Source organism: Lagopus leucura, unplaced genomic scaffold, assembly GCF_019238085.1.
Source record: "Lagopus leucura isolate 7727_CA_CO unplaced genomic scaffold, USGS_WTPT01 Super-Scaffold_100016, whole genome shotgun sequence".
Taxonomy (NCBI): Eukaryota; Metazoa; Chordata; class Aves; order Galliformes; family Phasianidae; genus Lagopus; species Lagopus leucura.
In genome coordinates, this window is record NW_024962270.1 from 15,579,799 (window position 1) to 15,598,654 (window position 18,856).

General features: G+C 41.1%; 1 protein-coding gene across 4 annotated transcripts in view; it reads right to left on the reverse strand.

Annotated features, from left to right (window-relative positions):
- Nucleotides 1–18,856, reverse strand: part of MTMR1 (myotubularin related protein 1) — a 32,351-nt gene that overhangs the window by 13,051 nt on the left and 444 nt on the right. Inside the window, exons 1-13 of one of the 4 annotated variants that reach the window (XM_042876637.1) lie at nt 16,837–18,533; nt 16,576–16,681; nt 14,219–14,242; nt 10,953–11,028; nt 10,021–10,115; nt 9,721–9,828; nt 9,246–9,347; nt 8,616–8,699; nt 7,918–8,067; nt 7,117–7,305; nt 6,449–6,634; nt 3,811–4,017; nt 3,218–3,310 (exon numbers count right to left, since the gene is read on the reverse strand). In XM_042876637.1, coding sequence (XP_042732571.1) covers nt 3,218–3,310; nt 3,811–4,017; nt 6,449–6,634; nt 7,117–7,305; nt 7,918–8,067; nt 8,616–8,699; nt 9,246–9,347; nt 9,721–9,828; nt 10,021–10,115; nt 10,953–10,998 — 1,260 coding nt within the window. In that variant the 5' untranslated portion in view covers nt 10,999–11,028; nt 14,219–14,242; nt 16,576–16,681; nt 16,837–18,533. Of the gene's footprint in view, nt 1–3,217; nt 3,311–3,810; nt 4,018–6,448; nt 6,635–7,116; nt 7,306–7,917; nt 8,068–8,615; nt 8,700–9,245; nt 9,348–9,720; nt 9,829–10,020; nt 10,116–10,952; nt 11,029–14,218; nt 14,243–16,575; nt 16,791–16,836; nt 18,534–18,856 lie in introns of those variants that run through there. The other 3 variants (XM_042876633.1, XM_042876636.1, XM_042876634.1) reach the window with 3 other exon arrangements.

The following is an 18,856-nucleotide window of genomic DNA, read 5'->3' on the forward strand; positions in this document are numbered from 1 at the left end:
ACTTTACGATAGGACTGCATATGGCAACTGCTTCATATGTCAAAATAACTTTTTCTTCAGAATGACAAAGGTCTCAAACACAGACATGGAATGATGAACATTTAAGAGAACAAACAAACAAATTCAGACAACTCAAAGACAATTTTATAAGCATTTCTCCCCTTGCCATGAGAACGAGCATCTTAGGAGACTGATTTTTAGGACAAACAAAAACATTTCTTTATTTCCACTAAAGGAGTGAATATTTTCACAAGTCTAGAATGCAACATTCACCACAAAGAACGTCCTCCTCTATGCAAAACTATCTAGCCAGAAATTCAGACGTGAAGAAGGCAGCAGCCTGGGTTCAGTCACGTGCCACTGAGCAACACCACTGCCTTGGCATCAGTTTGAGAGCTCCTTCTAAAAGAAAAGTATAACTAGGAGGAATAACCTAGCAGTCGGGACTGGGGATGGACTAGCTGATCCAGAAACTCCTCTTCAGTGCCACCTGTGATTTGCAACATGATATTCACGTTGAAAGTAAGGAGTTGAATAACGCACAACAATTGTGCTTGTATTTAAACCAGAAAGATTGATGTTTTAAGCAGTATTATTTTAAAATAAGATTGTTCTTGCAGTGTTTTACTTAAATCCTTCTTCTTCTAAGGCTTCTCAAGCTAAGAGATACCAACTTTCAATGGAGTAAGGAAACCACCAATATGGTGACTTACAGAATAAACAGAGCCTTCTTTCTGACCCCGCTATGGATAAGGTACAGCTCAGCAGCGTGCAGTGCTCACAGCAGAGCTTCCTGTACAAACCAGCAGTTTGCTTGACTTTTTTTTTTTTTATTAAATAAAACATACAGGATGTTAAATAAGATGCAATTTAAAATGATCAAATTCTCTTCTTCAGTCGCGTGCAGAAGTTATCACTAATACCCTCTCTTTCAAGAAATGCCGCTCTAACTCTTCTACAGTACAACATTAACAACACAGCTATCATTTAAACAAAACCTAGGAGTGCAACCTGCTAAGCAGATCTGCTGGACATAGCCAGCACCGCTCGGATCTCAATCTCCTACAACCTCAGCAGCGAGCACATACGTAACCCAAAAGTCACTGGCAAACGATCAAAACGACGTTTGGAAGTAACTTTGAAGACAAGGCCTCTCCTAGAGGAGCTCTCCTTAACCAAAAGCACTTAATGAGCCTCGTCACATTAGTGCTCTGCCATGGCTCTGCCTGCACTAATCAGAGGCTGCCGACACGGCCGCTATTCCGACCCAGCGAAGCATATTCAGAATTCCATACATCAGTGGCTGCGCTCCAACTAATTTATTAATAAGTGATAGCACTTATTGAAACTCTGTCTTTGAATACAAGAGTTGCACTGTTGGAGCTGATGTTTCGAGACTGCAGAGCTTCTGTTACTGCCGCTGAAAATCACTGACCTAAAAATTCTTTCCTCTGTAGTTCCAAGCCCATTAGCGTCTGTTTGAAGATTCAGGTGGAAAAATTCCCCAAATGAAAATTTACTTCTTATCAAATCCACTAATTGAGAGAGAACATATGGGTCATTAAAATCTCCCACTTGATGCTTCTGGAAGGTTTGTTGTTCATTTTTCTCTTTTTATAAAGGAGGTACTTAAGAGAAGAATTCCGTTGCATAAAACGTCTGATGATGCCAAGTGATACCTGACTCAAAGAGATGCAAAACAAACGAGCTTTTCCATTTTGTGATCGATAAACCAGTTCTGTACCACGGCTTTTAAACAAAATTTAAATATTTTGCTGAACATGCTTATGACTGTGGAATTGGGCTGAACCAGGTTGATCGGGCAGGACACCATCAAGTGTATTACTGAAATGAATGCAAGAAGAACCTCCAGAAGCCGGTGGCATCTGATAACGAACACAATGCACCTTTTTAATCAACCTGAGATGTACCTTTCTTTTACGTGGGTACCATGCATTAAAGGTAGGAAGGTAATTGAGCTGCATTACTACCTGCCAATCTTGCAGGTGTTTTTCATTTTCATTAGGTAACACAGCCATTCCAACTTGAAATCATCTTTTTTTTTTTTCTTCAATCTGCTATCAATGTATTTCTCTCAAATTCCCTAATAATGTATTAGTTGTCATGAAGATTGTAAAAATCTGGGAAAATATTAGGCTGTGAAAGACTAAGTTCCATTGTCTGAAGCTATCCAGAGGTCTGTTTCCAAGCCCAAGTTAGAGATTCTCATGCTATGTTAAGCTGAATGTTTTAAGAACGAAATACTCAGAGCAAAAGTAAATTTGCTTGCTTAGAGCCCATGCCCAAGCATGAACCTGAACACACATCCCCTCCCAATCACTGACACTTATTAGAGCTTTGGAACATGCCGCATATGTTTGCCATGGATTCTGAAGCAAGAAACTTAACACCATGTCATAAGCAAGCAAGCTACACGAGGATGAAATAGAATCCTGGCTTTCCCAGGTGTATGTCAAGGCAATTGCAATCTTCACACATGTTCTCTAGGTGCTGAAGTCAACTAAAAAACAAGTGGCACAAAACTTGCAAAGAATGATGCTTTCTATTTTGTTGTGCTGTAACATCAATGACTTTCCAGTGTCACTGTTGTTCATGAACTTCCCAACAGTTTTTGGATCCAGGTTTTGAACAGATGTGGTATTGGCTAAGTGTTCCATAGCTCCCCCATTATTATTTTATCTCAACAAGAGGCAACCGAACTGTAAATAGCAAGAAACGGAGGCAGAAAGGGAGAATACAAAAACAGAGGTGGTGATCTTAATTACGCATCTCCCCAGAAGATTTCTGCTCTTACCACGTGTTCAGAAGTCTCTCTTTTTGCAATTGTTATTAGCCTTTCTCTGAGAGAGGGGCAGAATTCCTCACTTATTTTTCTCCAGCCTTAATAAACAGCACATTAATGCTGAAATACAGATACAGAGAAAGTCTTCAAGCAACTCTGAACAAGGGCCCAGTACTGCAGCGGGAAGCTTTCCTAACGCACGTCAAATACACCCTTTGGAAAGCACAGTGCACCATTTTCAAAGACCACGTTCACAAGAGCAACACTGAGGTGTTGTGGGAGTGCTCGCATTGTGTGGAACCAGACACTTATCTTCCTTGCCTCAAAACAATTCACATGCTATGCAAACTTCAATACAATGTCTTTTACCGTAACACTAGTAAGACCTCAGAAATATATTCCTAAACACCTTACCTGCTTTGTCATTTGCCAAACACAGTCAATGAACTGAAGGAAAATGGGAGATCTGTCTGCATCGGCATGATCGTCACCTCCGTGTCCTACTCGCTGAAAGACAGAACGAATTTTCATTTCTGCCCAGTGTATTTACGGTGTTGTTTAAAGATGATACATTACAAAGATGGACAGACAAATTTTCCATAATGCCAACCTATGTTTTTCAACTGCTAAAAATACTCCCCAGTGTTTGCTTATGGACATGCTGCTGCTGTTCAGAGCTCTCCCAGTCGTTTCCTCCATCTTCCAAAGTGAAGCTGTTTATGGGATCAAACTGATAGGTATTCAGTACAACTGAATCAATGATGAAACTTCCATATCCACTTGCCTAAGCATGTATCATGTCTCCTGAAACACTCTCAGATGCCAGAAGTGTCACTACATTATGCTTCTAAAAAAAAATTACAATCGAGATATTGTGCCCTAATTCCCTGCTAGCCTTTGAGTCGAATGAATACTGCAGGAACTGAAGAGCAAAGTGATGAGAAAATATACTACTCCAAATTAAAGAGCTGAAGGTGACAAATAACATGTGAACTCTTTCACCTTACCATTGCAAATCGGTGTCCAAAGCTTATCCATTCCTTTTCTATAAGAATTTCAAAGCCCTTGATAGTTCTGTAATGGCTGTCCAGCATAAGCATAGCAAGTGCAGTAAGCTGTGCTGTTCGATCCCAGCCATCGCTGCAATGTACCACCACAGAAGTTTTACCAGATTCAATTTTATCTGCAATTCTTACTGCTCCGGCAAGAAGCATCTTAAAGAAATAAAAACAAGCATATTAAATGTAAACCAAAACTCCACCAAAAAGCATGATTTTATATTTTTAAACACCGCATATTTGAAATCCACAGATTAATTACACAGTTATCTGGACAACACTGTGTTACATCAGAGACTTTCAAACAACAAGACGCATACACCTGGAGGGACAAAAGCCAGCTCCCAAGCACAGGCACGCTGCTGTCCAGCACAGTTCTCCATTATCAGTAGCACACGGCAAGAGAAGTTAGCAACCCCTTTCACTAAATGAAAATTGAAATTCTTTATCATTAGGAAAATAGACACAAACCCTGTAATCTACCCCAAAGACAAAAGGTTCAATGTGATCAAAGCTCATCTTCACAGGAAAGAATCACTCCTGTGTTCCTCAGCTTTCAGTTCTTAACTGCTGGCACCCGAGGAAGGGACAAACCACTGAGCTGATCTCAATCAAAACACAGCCCAAACAAAACCAGGGACTGCTGGCTGGGAGCCTGCCCTGATCTGCTGGTGCATGAAGCACACACAGCATGAGACCCACAAGCCATGAATAAGGCCATGAATAACCTGGGCTCAGAAGCACGCTGGGGGAACAAAGGAAGAGATGGCAGAGAACTGAAATTCACTTGTGTGAACTTTGTGTTTCTGTCTCCCACACAAATCCTTCCCTTGGTTGTCTGCAGCTCCTCTCCTGTTGTTTTTTCTTTTTTTTCTTTTTTTTTTTTCCTCTAACATACTTGAATAATCTCTCTCCTATGAAGGTTTGTCCCTAAAACACAGCCTATCATGGCACTGATAAATATGTGGGGAAGAGAAGCACCAGAATTGGACCCCAGAAAAATTCTCTGCATTCCAATGTGAGAAAACAGAAAATTGCTAAACATTTGCATTCTTCCCTTCCTGAGCACGTGAAACATCTGGGAAGAAGGAAAGCTAAGTTCAATGCACAAGTGCACAAGGCCAGTCTTCAAAGCAATTGCAAGACCACGCTAAACAATCATCTTTTAAGGGAAAGGATGCCAGGTTGGAAATATCACAAAGCACTACAAAAGCTTGTACAAGAGAACAGAGCTTGTAGACTGAACTAGTTAATTGCCATTTACTTCAATCATGAAGCTATGGAGATGTTAAAAGAGTTTGGTCTTCAACATAAGCAGGAAAATTATCCATAAAATATGCAGGTATGCAAGAGTTTGCTCTGTTATCCTTATATTACATAGGTGGTAAAGCTGTGGATCTGTTAATCGTTACAAGTCAAATGAATCAGGAAGAGAAGGTAAGCACCCACACCCACTTACTGCAGCAATGGCAGCTTTCAGGAAATCAGGTTGCAATTTATGCTGCCCACACGGTAACATGAAGTACTGTATAAGGGGCAAAGGCGTGAAGACTGCCTCATGTTTACCAAATCTTCTAAGTAATGTAAGTTTCAAACTGCTAATGTCATCTGTGAAATGATGGTATCAAGGTTCATCTCTGATGCCATGCAAGCCCAGAGACCCCACTGAAACCAGTAACAATGAAAGGTGATCAGTGCATAAAAATCCTCTTTTAAAACTCGATGATCACATTTAAAGCCAGGCTGATTATTAAAAAAATCTTTCCAGATACTCAAGATTCCCAAATCCCCTTGAAATAGTCAACTTCAAGAGAAAGTGGTCTGAAAAGAACATAAATTTGTTTAAATCTTGTACAATAATGTAAGCATTTGCTCCCTCTACTGGTTCTCCTGCAGCAGTCAGCAAGTACTAGCTACTGAATAACTGATTAATTCAAAGAATGTTTGCCATGAGTGACATTTGAGGCAACTGCTAAATGAGACAAATTCCACTCCACCCATATTCATCATAAACAGAGGAGTGAGTATGATAATGAAATCATCTATTCCAAAAGCATTTCAGAGGTTAATGAATCAGACTGTAAAACTGTGTGATTTATTTTAGTATTACATTAACTAATAGAGCAGATTATAGCTCAGTGCAACACAGACTGTGAACAGCCCAGGAAAATGTAGGTGTTCAACACATGAACACCAACACTACACTGAAGGAGGGAAGGATGAGCAAAGACTGCTGCTTCTGTGTTTGAATTACTGCCAAGAGGACTTCACTGTAATCTGAAGTTCCCAGGGCAGTTTTCCAAGAAGAAGGGATAACCCTGGACTGCTCACAAACATTTTCTCTCAAGAAAATAAAACCCTGCCCAACACCAAATATGATACTGAGCCACAGGGAGGAGTTAACTCACTACTTACCAATACACAGAGCCAGTTACTATGGAATGGATCAACTTCAGTTCAAATGCTAGGCTTTAAGTGACTCTTCAAAAAAATTATACTGATCAAAGATTGGAGACATTGTTCTAATAACATTTTCAGAAATGCAAGTAAATAACACCATTTAAAAACAATTTTTTCACACTTTTACCCTTATATATTCCAGCCAATGCGTGGAGTCCACGTTTGATAACCACCGAGTCTCATCGATAGTAGGGTAAACTATTTCTTTCAGCTTACGCAGGGATTCCCTCATTACGTGTATGTTATGAATTTCCAGAAAGATCAGCTCTGCGTTTGGGTAGGCACTTTCACTCTCATATCCTCCGCCTTTTGCCTGTCATACAAAAAGTAAAACCAGACAAAGAAAAGAACATGTACAGGACTTCAGTATAAGGCTGAAAGAGTTGCTTCTGCTAGGTCTTCTATGGAGAGAAAGGATTGTTCTAGCACTATTAAAAACACCTTCTTGCTTTTGCTTTCTCTGAGAAGTGCTAGGAGTATACTTTTCAGACTGAAGAAATCCTGCATTGTAGTGGGCTACATCTGCTAACACAGCTATGCAGTTTCCTCTTGTTATCACTGAAACCTTTGTCCTTCTGCTGGTGTTACTGCATCATTTCTCAGGAACATGCTCATGCTGCCTTCAACTCCAACATACTCCAAACCACTTACCTCCCTTCCCATGGCTCTAAATAAAGATCCCTGTTTAAATTTCTTTTCACATTGAATTCTCTGTACCTTCATATCCTTTGCTCAATCTTCAGCAATCTCTGGAATAAAGACTGAACACCACTACTGTTTATGGTACCAACCTACCTTGTTTGTATCTGCAACACTATTTTGTCTGGCATCAAAGATGATAAGTTTATGTGATTGAGCATTGGCATCCATAATTGTCTGCAAGTATTTTTCATCCTCTTTACAATGCTTATCATTCGGGCCTACCAATGGCTGGCTGCATCGTGTTATTGTTGCTTGGCTCTCCGGATGAATCCAGGATAACACCTGGGATAAAGCAAAACTCTTTTAGCTTACTGTACTAATGTAACAGCAGCGAGCCAGAGTGCAATTAGACAACCACTGCCTGCATGGCAAGGAAGCTTCCTATGGGAGATTAAGAAAAATTTCTTTACTGTGACAGTGGTGAAACACCAGAACAGGTTTTCACTGGGAGTCTACAGACCTGTACAGCACTTAGCAAAGCAGACCCACAGCATGAACACTGTCACCCCCTCACGTATTTAAAAAGGACTTTTTCACTACCTGCAAAATATATTTATTCTCAAGAAAACTGCCATGGCTGCAACACATTCCATACCAAATCAGAACACAAGTTAATAAACAAATTAGCTTCAAATAGTACTCCAGCCTAGAAGCATTAACTCCAAACAAAAACAGCACATTAAACAGCACAATAACCAAGCAAACTAAGACTCACATTTCAACTGCTTTCTTCAGCTCTAAACTCATGAATCCTAATTCTTCATTCTCTGCTCCCTTTTTAGAAAGGAAGTGGGCCAACTAATGTTAAATAAAAACACTGAAGAACTCCGATCATTTCTTAGAAGCTAGACAATACACAGAGCACTTCCATTTCCTTGTGCAAGTTTCACTTACTGGCACTCTGCCTTTTGCTCGAAATGCTGCCACTTTTGAGAGGTCATCATCTTTTACACTGGTTGGCACAACAAGAACAGAAGGATATGTATCACAAAGCTCATAGGTGCTGTTAATTTTTGATATTTTCCAACTCTCATTGGGCAAGCCCTGTAAGAAAGCAAAACATTTTTTCTATTTTTCAGGCTAGGTCTGTACTTACTTGTGCTCTGTAAGGAAAATTTTGACATGCTACACTTAAAAAGAAAAGCATGCCTACATTTTTATCTAAAATGAGCTATAAATTTTAGGCCCTCAGATTTTATCATAAGTCAATACAATGAAAGACTTTCCTTTTTATTATCTTTAAAACTGCTATGCAAAACAACCATTTCAATAGACATTTCAATTTCAGGCAAAAGGTGATCATACAATGAAATATTAATGTTGCAACTGGGAAACCAGATTTACAGTGACAAAGTCAGGTTACTCCTTTGTTTAATCCTGCTTACAAGCAAATCTTCACAGAGCCTGCATTTTCATAAAACATCACTTGGAAAACGTAGATCTAGCAATGCATGTTAACACAGATCAATGTGCTGTTTCTCTTCAGCAGGTGGTCAGCACTGTCAAAGTCAGGCCACTTGCTTTTACGATCTTAACATGAGACTGAGAGTCTCTAGAGGTAGCAAAGATGAAAACTCTCCTATACAACTTACCTGCCTTTTGTATTCTGACATTGGATCGTATACTTTCCAACCATTGGCAGCAAACTTTTCTTTATAGCTGAATGCAAAAAGAGGCTAAAAATAACAAAACAGAGGTATAAATTACTACCTGATGGGCTGTAAGTACAATAAGCTCCAAAACACACAATCCTATTTCAAATGTCACATTTCTAGAACTCTTTGACAGCAGGTACAAACTTTACTGTCAAGAATGGACATTTTGCTAGAAAGTTAAAGACAGTTATTTCTTTCAGCACGTGCCACGTCATCAATAAAATCAAGAAAGAAAAGAGAATAAAAGTTACTTGCCTGTAATCATACAACAGACCAATGGCAAAGCCAGGATGAGAAAACTTTTCCTACCTTCTAACCAGTTCTCTATTCACACAAGCAAACAGAAGTACATTCAGCAGATAGCTAATAATTAAGCTAATAGTATTTTTTTTCCAAAAAGAACTTTCATATTGAACTATCTATCGCAGAAAACAAGACTCCCTATATTCTTAATCACTTGCCTGCTCTGTAACCGATGTTATAAATCAATACCCAGCACTTCCAGCTTTCCCACCTACATGTTTCAGAGAACAGAGCAGACACCTTTCTGTGCACCTTAAGACGTACCAGTCCATTAGAAACAGGGAACGCACGCGTTACAAGGTTTTCAAAAATCTCCAATCTGTTCTGTTCCTCCTGTTTATAGGCAAGCCGCAAGTTTCGCATATCCTGTCAAAAATAAGTCATATTACTTTACCCTATGGTAAATTTAAAAAGGTCACAAAAGTATAAGTAACGCTCACTGACATCATTTGACCCGTGTCACAATGGAGTTTCATAACTGGATGACTACGGTTGTTGCGTTCTCTAGCGACTCCAATGGCAACAGCCATTTTTCCTTTGAATTCACTCTCAGGACAAAAGGCAGAAGTGTTGAAGGCTGCACAGTATCACAAGAGGAACTGAAATGTCTTATCTAAATGAAGCCAAGTTCAAATACAGGGAACTGAGCAGGCAGAAAGAGCACATGTATGCTGATTCCTCTCTCAAGAAAACGAAATGAAAATACTTTCAAAATGAACGTATTTGTACCATGTCATACCTTGCATACTATTTCTATACCACATGAGTTGTCTCCATGGCTTTGTACTCCAATTTTTTCAACTCTACTTATCACTCCAAGAGGAACATCAACAACAAAAGGTGGATCCTGAAAGACACACGGAGCAAGTGAATTGTGTTACATTTGGTTTGGAACACAGTCTTGTATCATTCACGTGTTTCATTAGGATCAACTACAATTCCTGTTCAATAGATCACTTAAAACAAATTCATCACTTTGAAATCTACTTCAGAAACACTTCCACCCAAGAGAAAATGCAGACAGACAGTGGACTCTTACCCTTTCAACACTTTTGATATACATCCTGAAGTCCGTCACCGTCAGCGTACCACTGACTGCTCCCATAAATGGACAGATGTACATAACGTCTTTAGCTGGAAAACAGACCAATTGAAGCTTTGTCTTACTATGACAGGCATTTACTCCATAAAAATCTATTTCTGTTGAAGAACAGCAAGATTTCTGTAATTCCACAATAAAGTAAGATTCAGATACTCGAAGCGTAAGAAAGAGGAAAGCCTGCTCTACAAACGCTACCAGGACTAGAAGAACCTTGCTGTTCTCAACAAGGAAAAGAACTCCTCACTGCTTCCCAGCACCTCAGTGTTGTGTGTGTGTGGGGGGGGCTGGCAGGTAACAAAGTCTGGCATCATGCTGCTATGCTGAGCTGCAGGCAGCTCTGGTCCCTGCCCTGCAGTGTAAAGTACCCCCACTCACCTCACAGCCTGCAAATGGTAGTTATTGAGAAGTATGAGACTTTACCTGAAAGACTGCACACAGTTTCCTAGGTAAGTACTGTACTACTAACAGAGCTTGCCATCATCAGCCAAAGGGAAATAAATCTGACGTACAGCTGGAAATGAAGCTTTATGGAAGTTTCTGTTCTTTGTTATCACAATTTAAAACTTTTCAACCTATGAAGTATTCAGCTTTCACCAAGCAGAAACACAACCTGTGTACCCAATTTGGAACAAAGTCACCCTTGAAACAGAATGATATGTCTAAATGGACAAAGTCATCTTCTTGAACTGATTACTTTCATGTTTACATTTGGATTTAAAAAACAAAGAAAAGAGATCCACACCGTGTCTCCTAATCCAAAATGGCAAGACATTAAAAGAACAAAACTCAAAGGGAAATAATATTCTATTTTTAAGTAAACAAACCAGTGGATTAATAGTATTCAGTGTGGTACTTGGTAGTGTGCTTACCAATAACTTTGATTGATTCGCCAGGAAAAAGCGGAGCCTCTTCCATCTGTGCCAGTTTGTTTCCATCTCGCAGCGCCTGGCAGAAACCCAAAACTGTGAGTAAATCTCTCTTTCCATCTGCACTGCATCGATATATTTTGATGCAAAGTGCTTTAACTACTAGATTACTGGAACACAAGTAGTGCATCTTTTTTCACAAGACACAATTGTATTAAACAGTACCGTATTAAGAGAGGCAATGTGTGCTGCTATAAATATTACACAGACATACGTTAGCAATACATTAGTAACACAGCATTTATGCAGCAATTAGTTTCACATGCTGGCTACATATAGCACAGGAAAATATGAACAATAGCAGCCCAAATTTGCAGCTAGCAATTTGTTAGTCTTTTGCTAAAAGCAGCTATTATTTTCTAATAGCAGTCAGAAACACCCTGACGTGCTCTTTTATGGAAGAGACCCACTAAGGGAGTTGTGGATCCAGAAAGTCAGATTAAGAAGTAAAAGTGAAATACAGAAGAACAATTAGTGATTTTAAAATAAGGGCTAGTTTACAGATTTATACAGTTTACAGGTAAGTGGCTTCATTGCTGAATGACACAAGATTGATCCTCTGGGTCCTTTGTTGGTAGCTAAGATTTACTACATTTTAATTAACAACACAGTGGTTTGTGGGACTCGAAGGGCTGTGTGAGAAAAGGAGCTCTTTCTTGTCAACATGATGAAACATCAAGGTTTAATTTTGTACATCTTGAGTGAGAATAAATATAATGGTAGCATTGGCCTGCCTCCAAACTAAACCAAAAAACTGCTGCAAGCCTGTATTAAGTAACTTCCAAAAACATTTAACTTGATGTTGGGTTTTTTATTTGCTGTTACTACCAGAGTTTTACGTGTGGCACCCAATCACAGGGACAACGACACGCAGACAAGGAGCTGACACCAACTCAGAGGTCAGCGTGCTGTCAGACGGGGCCTTAGGTGCAATGCTGGACCACATGCCATCAGATGAAGACCCTCCCTAGCACACACCAGACACACTGCTACTTTCTACAGATCCTCTGAAACAAGAAATACGAGGTCTCAATGTACTGCACCAGCACACAGTACCTGGCTACATAGTTAATAATGAAAGATGAGTAAAACTTGCCACCTGATCAGCTTCTGCTTCAGAATGATAGCCATTGTGTCCATCCTGAATCTCCTGCATTGCATGAGGCAGCAGTAGGGCAAGAGAGAAGTAACAGGAAAAATCATGCACACAACAGGTAAAAGGACAGAATCTTTTCTAGTTTCCCCCTTTTTTCTTTCCTTAAAGAGACTTTAACCCCAGCTTTGATCTCCAGAGCTCCCCACTTCCTGACACAAAACCCTTTCCACGTGACACATTCCAAGCTCCTGCGGCCACCCATTTACTGTTACTTGGCACAACACAATTCAGAGTTTACCCTCTTTTTCACTTAAGAAACCGGACCGGTACTCAAAAAAGTAAAGTAAGTACTGTCTTTTTAAGACAAGCAACTTCACAGTGAAGAAAATGAAATCAAGGTATGCCACGTGCTTATAAATAGAAGAAATTGAGCACAGCTTGCAAGACTAGCATTAGGACAAAAGTCATGCAGCCTTTCGAGGAAAAAATAGTTCAAATAGAATTATTCAGTCAATGTTAGGAATACGATACTGTGTAAGCCATGTTTCCATTAACTTTCAGTTTCATGGTTTCACATTTATCCCCCAACTTCTGCACTGCTCTGAAGGTGACTCAGTAACTTTAAAGTTACAATTAGTCCTCAGAGCAAAATAATGCAAACGAGTCACTTTTGTACATGTATGTACATATATTTCGCATCATACCGGCAGCAAAGCCTGAACACTACTTAGATCTCTCTAATAAACATCACGTCCCCCCGCGCTCCAGGCAGCAGCACAGATGTTACTGGGTCAAATGAAGGAATTGCTCTGACACGTTCTGCCGGAACTGTTCTTCCATGTCCTTTCAGCATCAACTAAGACAAGCTGTGCCTGTGACATCCCAGTATTCCCAGCCCACGTGCAAACTCCTCACTTGTAAGACTGGAAATCCAGACTCAGTCTAAAGTTACGGAAGAAAAATCGAATTTTTCTTTTTACCAAAATATCTTCTGATAATCTGGACACTACAAGTGCTTAAAATGTCTTCACTAGTAAAAAAAAACACTTTGTAAGAGAAGAATTCCTGGCATCTAAGCATCGACTGAATTCTGGTAAATGGAAATTGCTTACATACAACCATACAAGCCTTGCCTCTGAAACTAAAGTAGGCATAGGGATCCCTGAGAGAAAACTAGGAAAAGGACCAACAAAACACACCAACAGACTGTCAAGCAGTGAAGGACAGAGAAGCACAGCAGACCACTCCAGGATCAAAGCCCTTACAAAGGGCTACAAAAAACCAATGGAGAACAGTCCATTTTTGTTACTCATCCCACACCAATTATTTCAAGAGCCTTCATTAAAAAAAAAAAAATCAACTTGTGAGCGTTGACTAAACACATCATTTTCAACATGTAAACAAGGAATAAGACATCATTCAGACTTCATCTGTTGGTGCGAGACCAAACAAGAGCTCTTTGTCTGAATAAAAGCATAGACACATCTCATGAACAATGTCAGAACGCGGTCCAGATCATCCCTCACTCTATACACGCTACTGAGAGGGACAGGAAAACAATGAAGAATAGGCAAGACCTACAAAATCGTCATTAAAAAGATGCAGGTCGGTGCACCCGCATCCAACTTCCAACCCAACCTCCCACTCTACAACAGCACTGAGGTAGCACACGTACAAAAGCAAGTATGAATTGAATCTTCCTTAAACAGGCTGGACAGAGATGTAACGCTTTCATCCACTAACACTCTGTAATGCAGACACTACCCCAGGGATGCTCATACAGCACTCAGCAGTCAGAAGCACGTAAGCCTCAGCTGCAAGCATCCGTTTTGTCACAATTAATGCGATAAAAATAAAGTTAGTGTTGCACGTTTGTAACGTAATTTAAATACGCTGCTTTCCCACACGTTGACTTTTATTGCTCATGGAAGCACAGTAACGGATATGAAGCATTTCAGTGGCAAAGAAGCTGCTGCACTGCACAGAAACACGGCCTGAGTGATTCATAAAAACCATCAACAAAGTAAAGAGCACTCGACACACCAGGATGTCACACAGCACAAAGGACAAACAGGCAGGAGGCCGTTTTACTACTTGCCACAGGTAACCTTACCCGAATATCAGGCCTCCTGTACACCTGTTAGTTAAAATATAACATGTTATCCAACAAAAGCACAGCTTTGATTCATTAAAGATATTACAGTGTTCGACAGATTTTCAAGAGAGCTCTACTTCCAAGCATATTCATTACAGTTGAATTTAAAAGCAAAACAAAAGAGCCCTTTGTACATATAGCAGCTCCAACTTTGCAGAATTATTTTGCTCTGAAAGTATGCCAGCCACTTCCACTGAGTGCTGAAACAAACGCCAAATTCTTATGAAAAATTTACTCCTAATCAAATGAAAAATTTAATCCTAATCTTTTAGTCAGTGCTACTGCGACAAGAGTGAGCCCAGTAATCCTCCAAGGTGCAAATAACAAGCCTGCAGTAACAATGACAAAATACAATCCACACATCTTTTGCATTCTAACGGCAAAACAGCTGCAGCTCTTCATTAGAAATGACAGAATGGCCCAGGTTGGAAGGGACCTCAAGGATGATGAAGCTCCAACCCCCAGCCACAGGCAGGGCCACCAACCTCCCCATTTCACAGCAGCCCAGGCTGCCCAGGGCCCCATCCAACCTGGCCTTGAACACCTCCAGGGATGGACGGGGCATCACAGCCTCTCTGGGCAGCTGTTCCAGCACCTCACCACTCTCACAGCTCATTTCTGAAGGCAGCTGCACCCAGCTGCTGCTACCTGTGTGACTTCCAAGTACAGCAGTGCCTCCTGCAGCAGCACTGCCAGGCAGAGCCCCACACCACCCTGCAGCTCCCAGCTCACTCAGCACTCACCAGGTGGGACCGTTTCTTACTGCTGAACCAATGTCACCCACTTTTTTCCTAAAGATGAGGACTCTGTGCTCATTTCTTAACGCTGAATGTACAGCACCAGTTTTCCTGGATCGATGCTACCCACAGAGGTGTTAGCAGCGTTGACAAAGCACCTGCAGCACAACTGAACCTCCACAAATACTAAACACAAAGAAAAGCCTTTCCTAACGCACGGACAAGATTCAGGTCCTGAATTTAAACAAAGAAATTCCAGGACAAAAAATTATAGGGGATTATGCACGAATAAGAGAGCTCAAATGACAGCAATGCAATAATGGCAAATACTTTTTTCTTTTTTTTTTCCCTCCCACAAAAATTCTAAATACCAGAAGGCTTATTATTTTTTGTTGCTTTGTTTCAAGAAACAGTGATAAACACATCTAATCAGGCCTCAAAAGACTCAGTCCACTTAAGGTGAATTTGTAACAGAGAATGAAGCTACTCAGAATACAAAAGCACTCCTTACTCCAGAGGAATGCCATATAACTCAGAGATAAACTGAGCACCAAGCTTACACACTTGCATTTTACTACAAAGTCCTTCATCTGCATAGCACAGACAACTCTGCCAGCTGTAATGCAGTGTCCCACGGTGTTCTGCCCAAGATTTTACCCTTGACCTGAGAGCTGCCCATCTGTTTTTAAACAGATTGTGGTCAGAAATATCATGGAATTCATCTTCAAGAGTGGGCAGATTCTCATCTGCAGTCACAGAATCTAAAATACACTGGTGCTGTACAGCAAACTTTTAAGCACAGAGTTTATTAGCAAATGACTTCAAATCTAGTTAAAAATAAGAACAGTAACATTTTCATCTGGTCATTTTACACCAATATCAAATTCTTCTAAATGTAGGACAAAAGCAAGAAGAACACTCTGCACCAGATAGCAGCAGTCTGTCTTTGTTCACACAGGTGACTCGTCATGTTCTCAAACAAGCTCAATTAACTGCCTCCATACTGGAAACAGCAAATGAGCACAAAAGAACAGGTGTAAAAATCATAATGGAACCCATCAGGTAAGGTATGCTCTGCAATCATTAATGACAAAAACACTGCCAGGAAGGAACAAAAAAAGGTGCTGTTTAGTTTCACATTAATTTCTCTCTCTTTGGTCAAATCCAATGAAAAATGATAATATTAATGTTCTTCGAACAGTAATGAAGACATATGCATTTATTTCTGGTGAAATCCAGTGAGATCAGTTTGGTACTCCAAACGACACAAAGCAATTTCAGCCTACAAATTAATTCACTTTAGCTGTTTTTGTTGTTTTGTTTAATGTAGTAATCAAAAAGAAAGCCAAGTCATTCTTTGCGTTTCATTCAGAAAACTTTTTGTTCTGCACACTTCAATGCCACTGCTCCAACTATAGAGGAAGACATAGAACAGATTCAAAAGATTCCTATGCACAAATGAGACACTTCTAGTTGTGAAACATTCCGAGATCACAGAAGCACTCACCACCCAGCAAGGCCTTTCCTGACCACCCACTCTTATCCAGAACAAACGAACGCTGCTCAGGGCTCACTTACCCGGTAGTCTCTGGATACACCTTCCGAAGGGACAGCCCCAGAGATCTGACTGGAAATGGTTGCAGCTATCAGCTGTTTGCACCATTCAACGTGGGATCCCGTAGGGCTACAGAAACAGAACATTTCATGCTGTTTAACAATTACTCTGTTACAATCAAAAAGGTCAGCACAGTGGCAAGGCAGTACAGGAGCGGAACAGCAAAGGACCGGGGCAGATAAAATGGTGCTACAAAGGAAAAGTGCTCACTCAAAAGTGCTCACCCATCTCTGAAGATCTAGGCTCACAGGACAGACTCCCCAAAGGAAGAACCTCCAACCAGAGAACCTTCTCCCAAGTGAGGTGCAGCCAGGCTCCACCCCTTCCTGCTGCACAACTGAACTGCCTTCAACTGTGCTCCCAGGGCTGACCAGGTCCTCTCCCCAGGTGCTCCATCAGTGCTTCAGGCCGTGACTCAACACTTATCATACACATTCAAAATGTATATTGAGAATAGCAAGGCACAGCAATACAAAACAAGGCCATACATAAGTGTTAACACTATACAAATCAGGTTTCTGTGTGGGCAGAACACAATTATTTCAGCAAACAAAGGAGGTAAAAGAATGTCACTGGATGTTATCAGAGATGTAAAGCTGTCAGAGGGCCAAAAGCGTGCATATGGGCCTCGGCCTTATAAAAACATTGGCTTCCTTACCCAAGTACAGTTCTTTTTCCAACATCCATGCTTTTTTTTCTCAGATCCATCCATGGAATGAATTGGATAACTAACAGGAAACTCCTCATACTCACCTTTACTGCTATTTCCCGATTGTTTAGTAAATCCTACTGAAAATTAAACCACTCTATGCTAGCATTTAAAACTGCAGACTACTGCAGTGTTGCATTCTATACTAACAGCGGACGTAGAAAATACATGTTTCCTAAAGGGCAGTTTCTAATTTAGCCACATTTTTATATATTCATATAATAATCTCCAAATAATGTTAAAGACTGGCTTTCCCACTCTCAGATGTCTACAAGAACCCTACAGACAATGCATCTGAACAGTAGAACTGCACTGAACCTGAGATGATGCATTTGGAGAGCAGCTGCTGGAACCAGCGTGGCTTACAAGTTTCAGAATGCCAGCAGCAGGGAGCAGCTGCCAGCCATGGAGAGGTGCAGCAGCACTGCCCCAAAGCGGGCCTGCCCCACAGGAAGCCGGGGAGGCTGGGGAACCTGCATGCCACTGCAGGCTCAGCTCGTACAGGAGATATTGCCACTCCTCCACACAGGTTCGCTAGGCACTTGTGCAGATACAAAGCTCATTCCCAAGTCAAACGTAAACCGAAATTTTAAATTCATTTTTGAAATTAATTCACAATCTGAGCATTGCGTGACACAGAAGCAACCACTCTATACACATACCCAGCAGAACACACACACAACTGGAATGTCTGGCAGGTGGGATGACAGCACAAGATTACAAACCCCTGCACAGCCAGAGGCCTTTCCTCACACTATCTGCTAGGATAGGCAGGTGCATATAGCCAGAAATTAAAGATCTTTAAGAGCTTTTCTGACAAATCTTAGGAGCTGAGCTTCTTTATTTCATCTTCCTTCCCACCTCTTGATTTCTGCTATACCTCTTTAGGGTTAGCCTAAGCTTGTTTCCAAAGGAGCATTTACTTGTTACTTCAGAAGATTTCTCAATGGCAGACCTGTGGCAGGCCCTGCTATGTCTGTGCTGGCAGAGCAGGTGTGCAGGTGCCCGGCTCTGGTGCAGCACAGCCCGGCAGTGCGGCTCAGTGCTGTGGGCAGAGCAGTGCCAGGTCACATCGTGCCTCACCTGCGGTACGGCCATAGCCGCACTGAGACTGGTCCAGGGCTCAACAAGGGGGAGAGGAAAATCACAGAATGGCCCAGATTGGAAGGGACCTCAAGGATCACGAAGCTCCAACCCCCCAGCCACAGGCAGGGCCACCAACATCCACATTTCACAGCAGCCCAGGCTGCCCAGGGCCCCATCCAACCTGGCTTTGAACACCTCCAGGGATGGACGGGGCATCCACAGCCCCTCTGGGCAGATAAAAAGTTGAGATAAGAAACATGACAGCAAGGAATAACGGATGTGCATTTGAGTGACAGACTTCTCAGGAAGGATTTCCAGCTTTCCGAGAACGTCGAGATTTCTCCTAAAAGAAAAGCGACGGAACACAGAGGTGGAACCTCGGCACAATTCCTAACTTTTCTCTCCCTCATCCCGGGGAATTCCATTTAGTCCCGCTCTGTTTCAGCCGA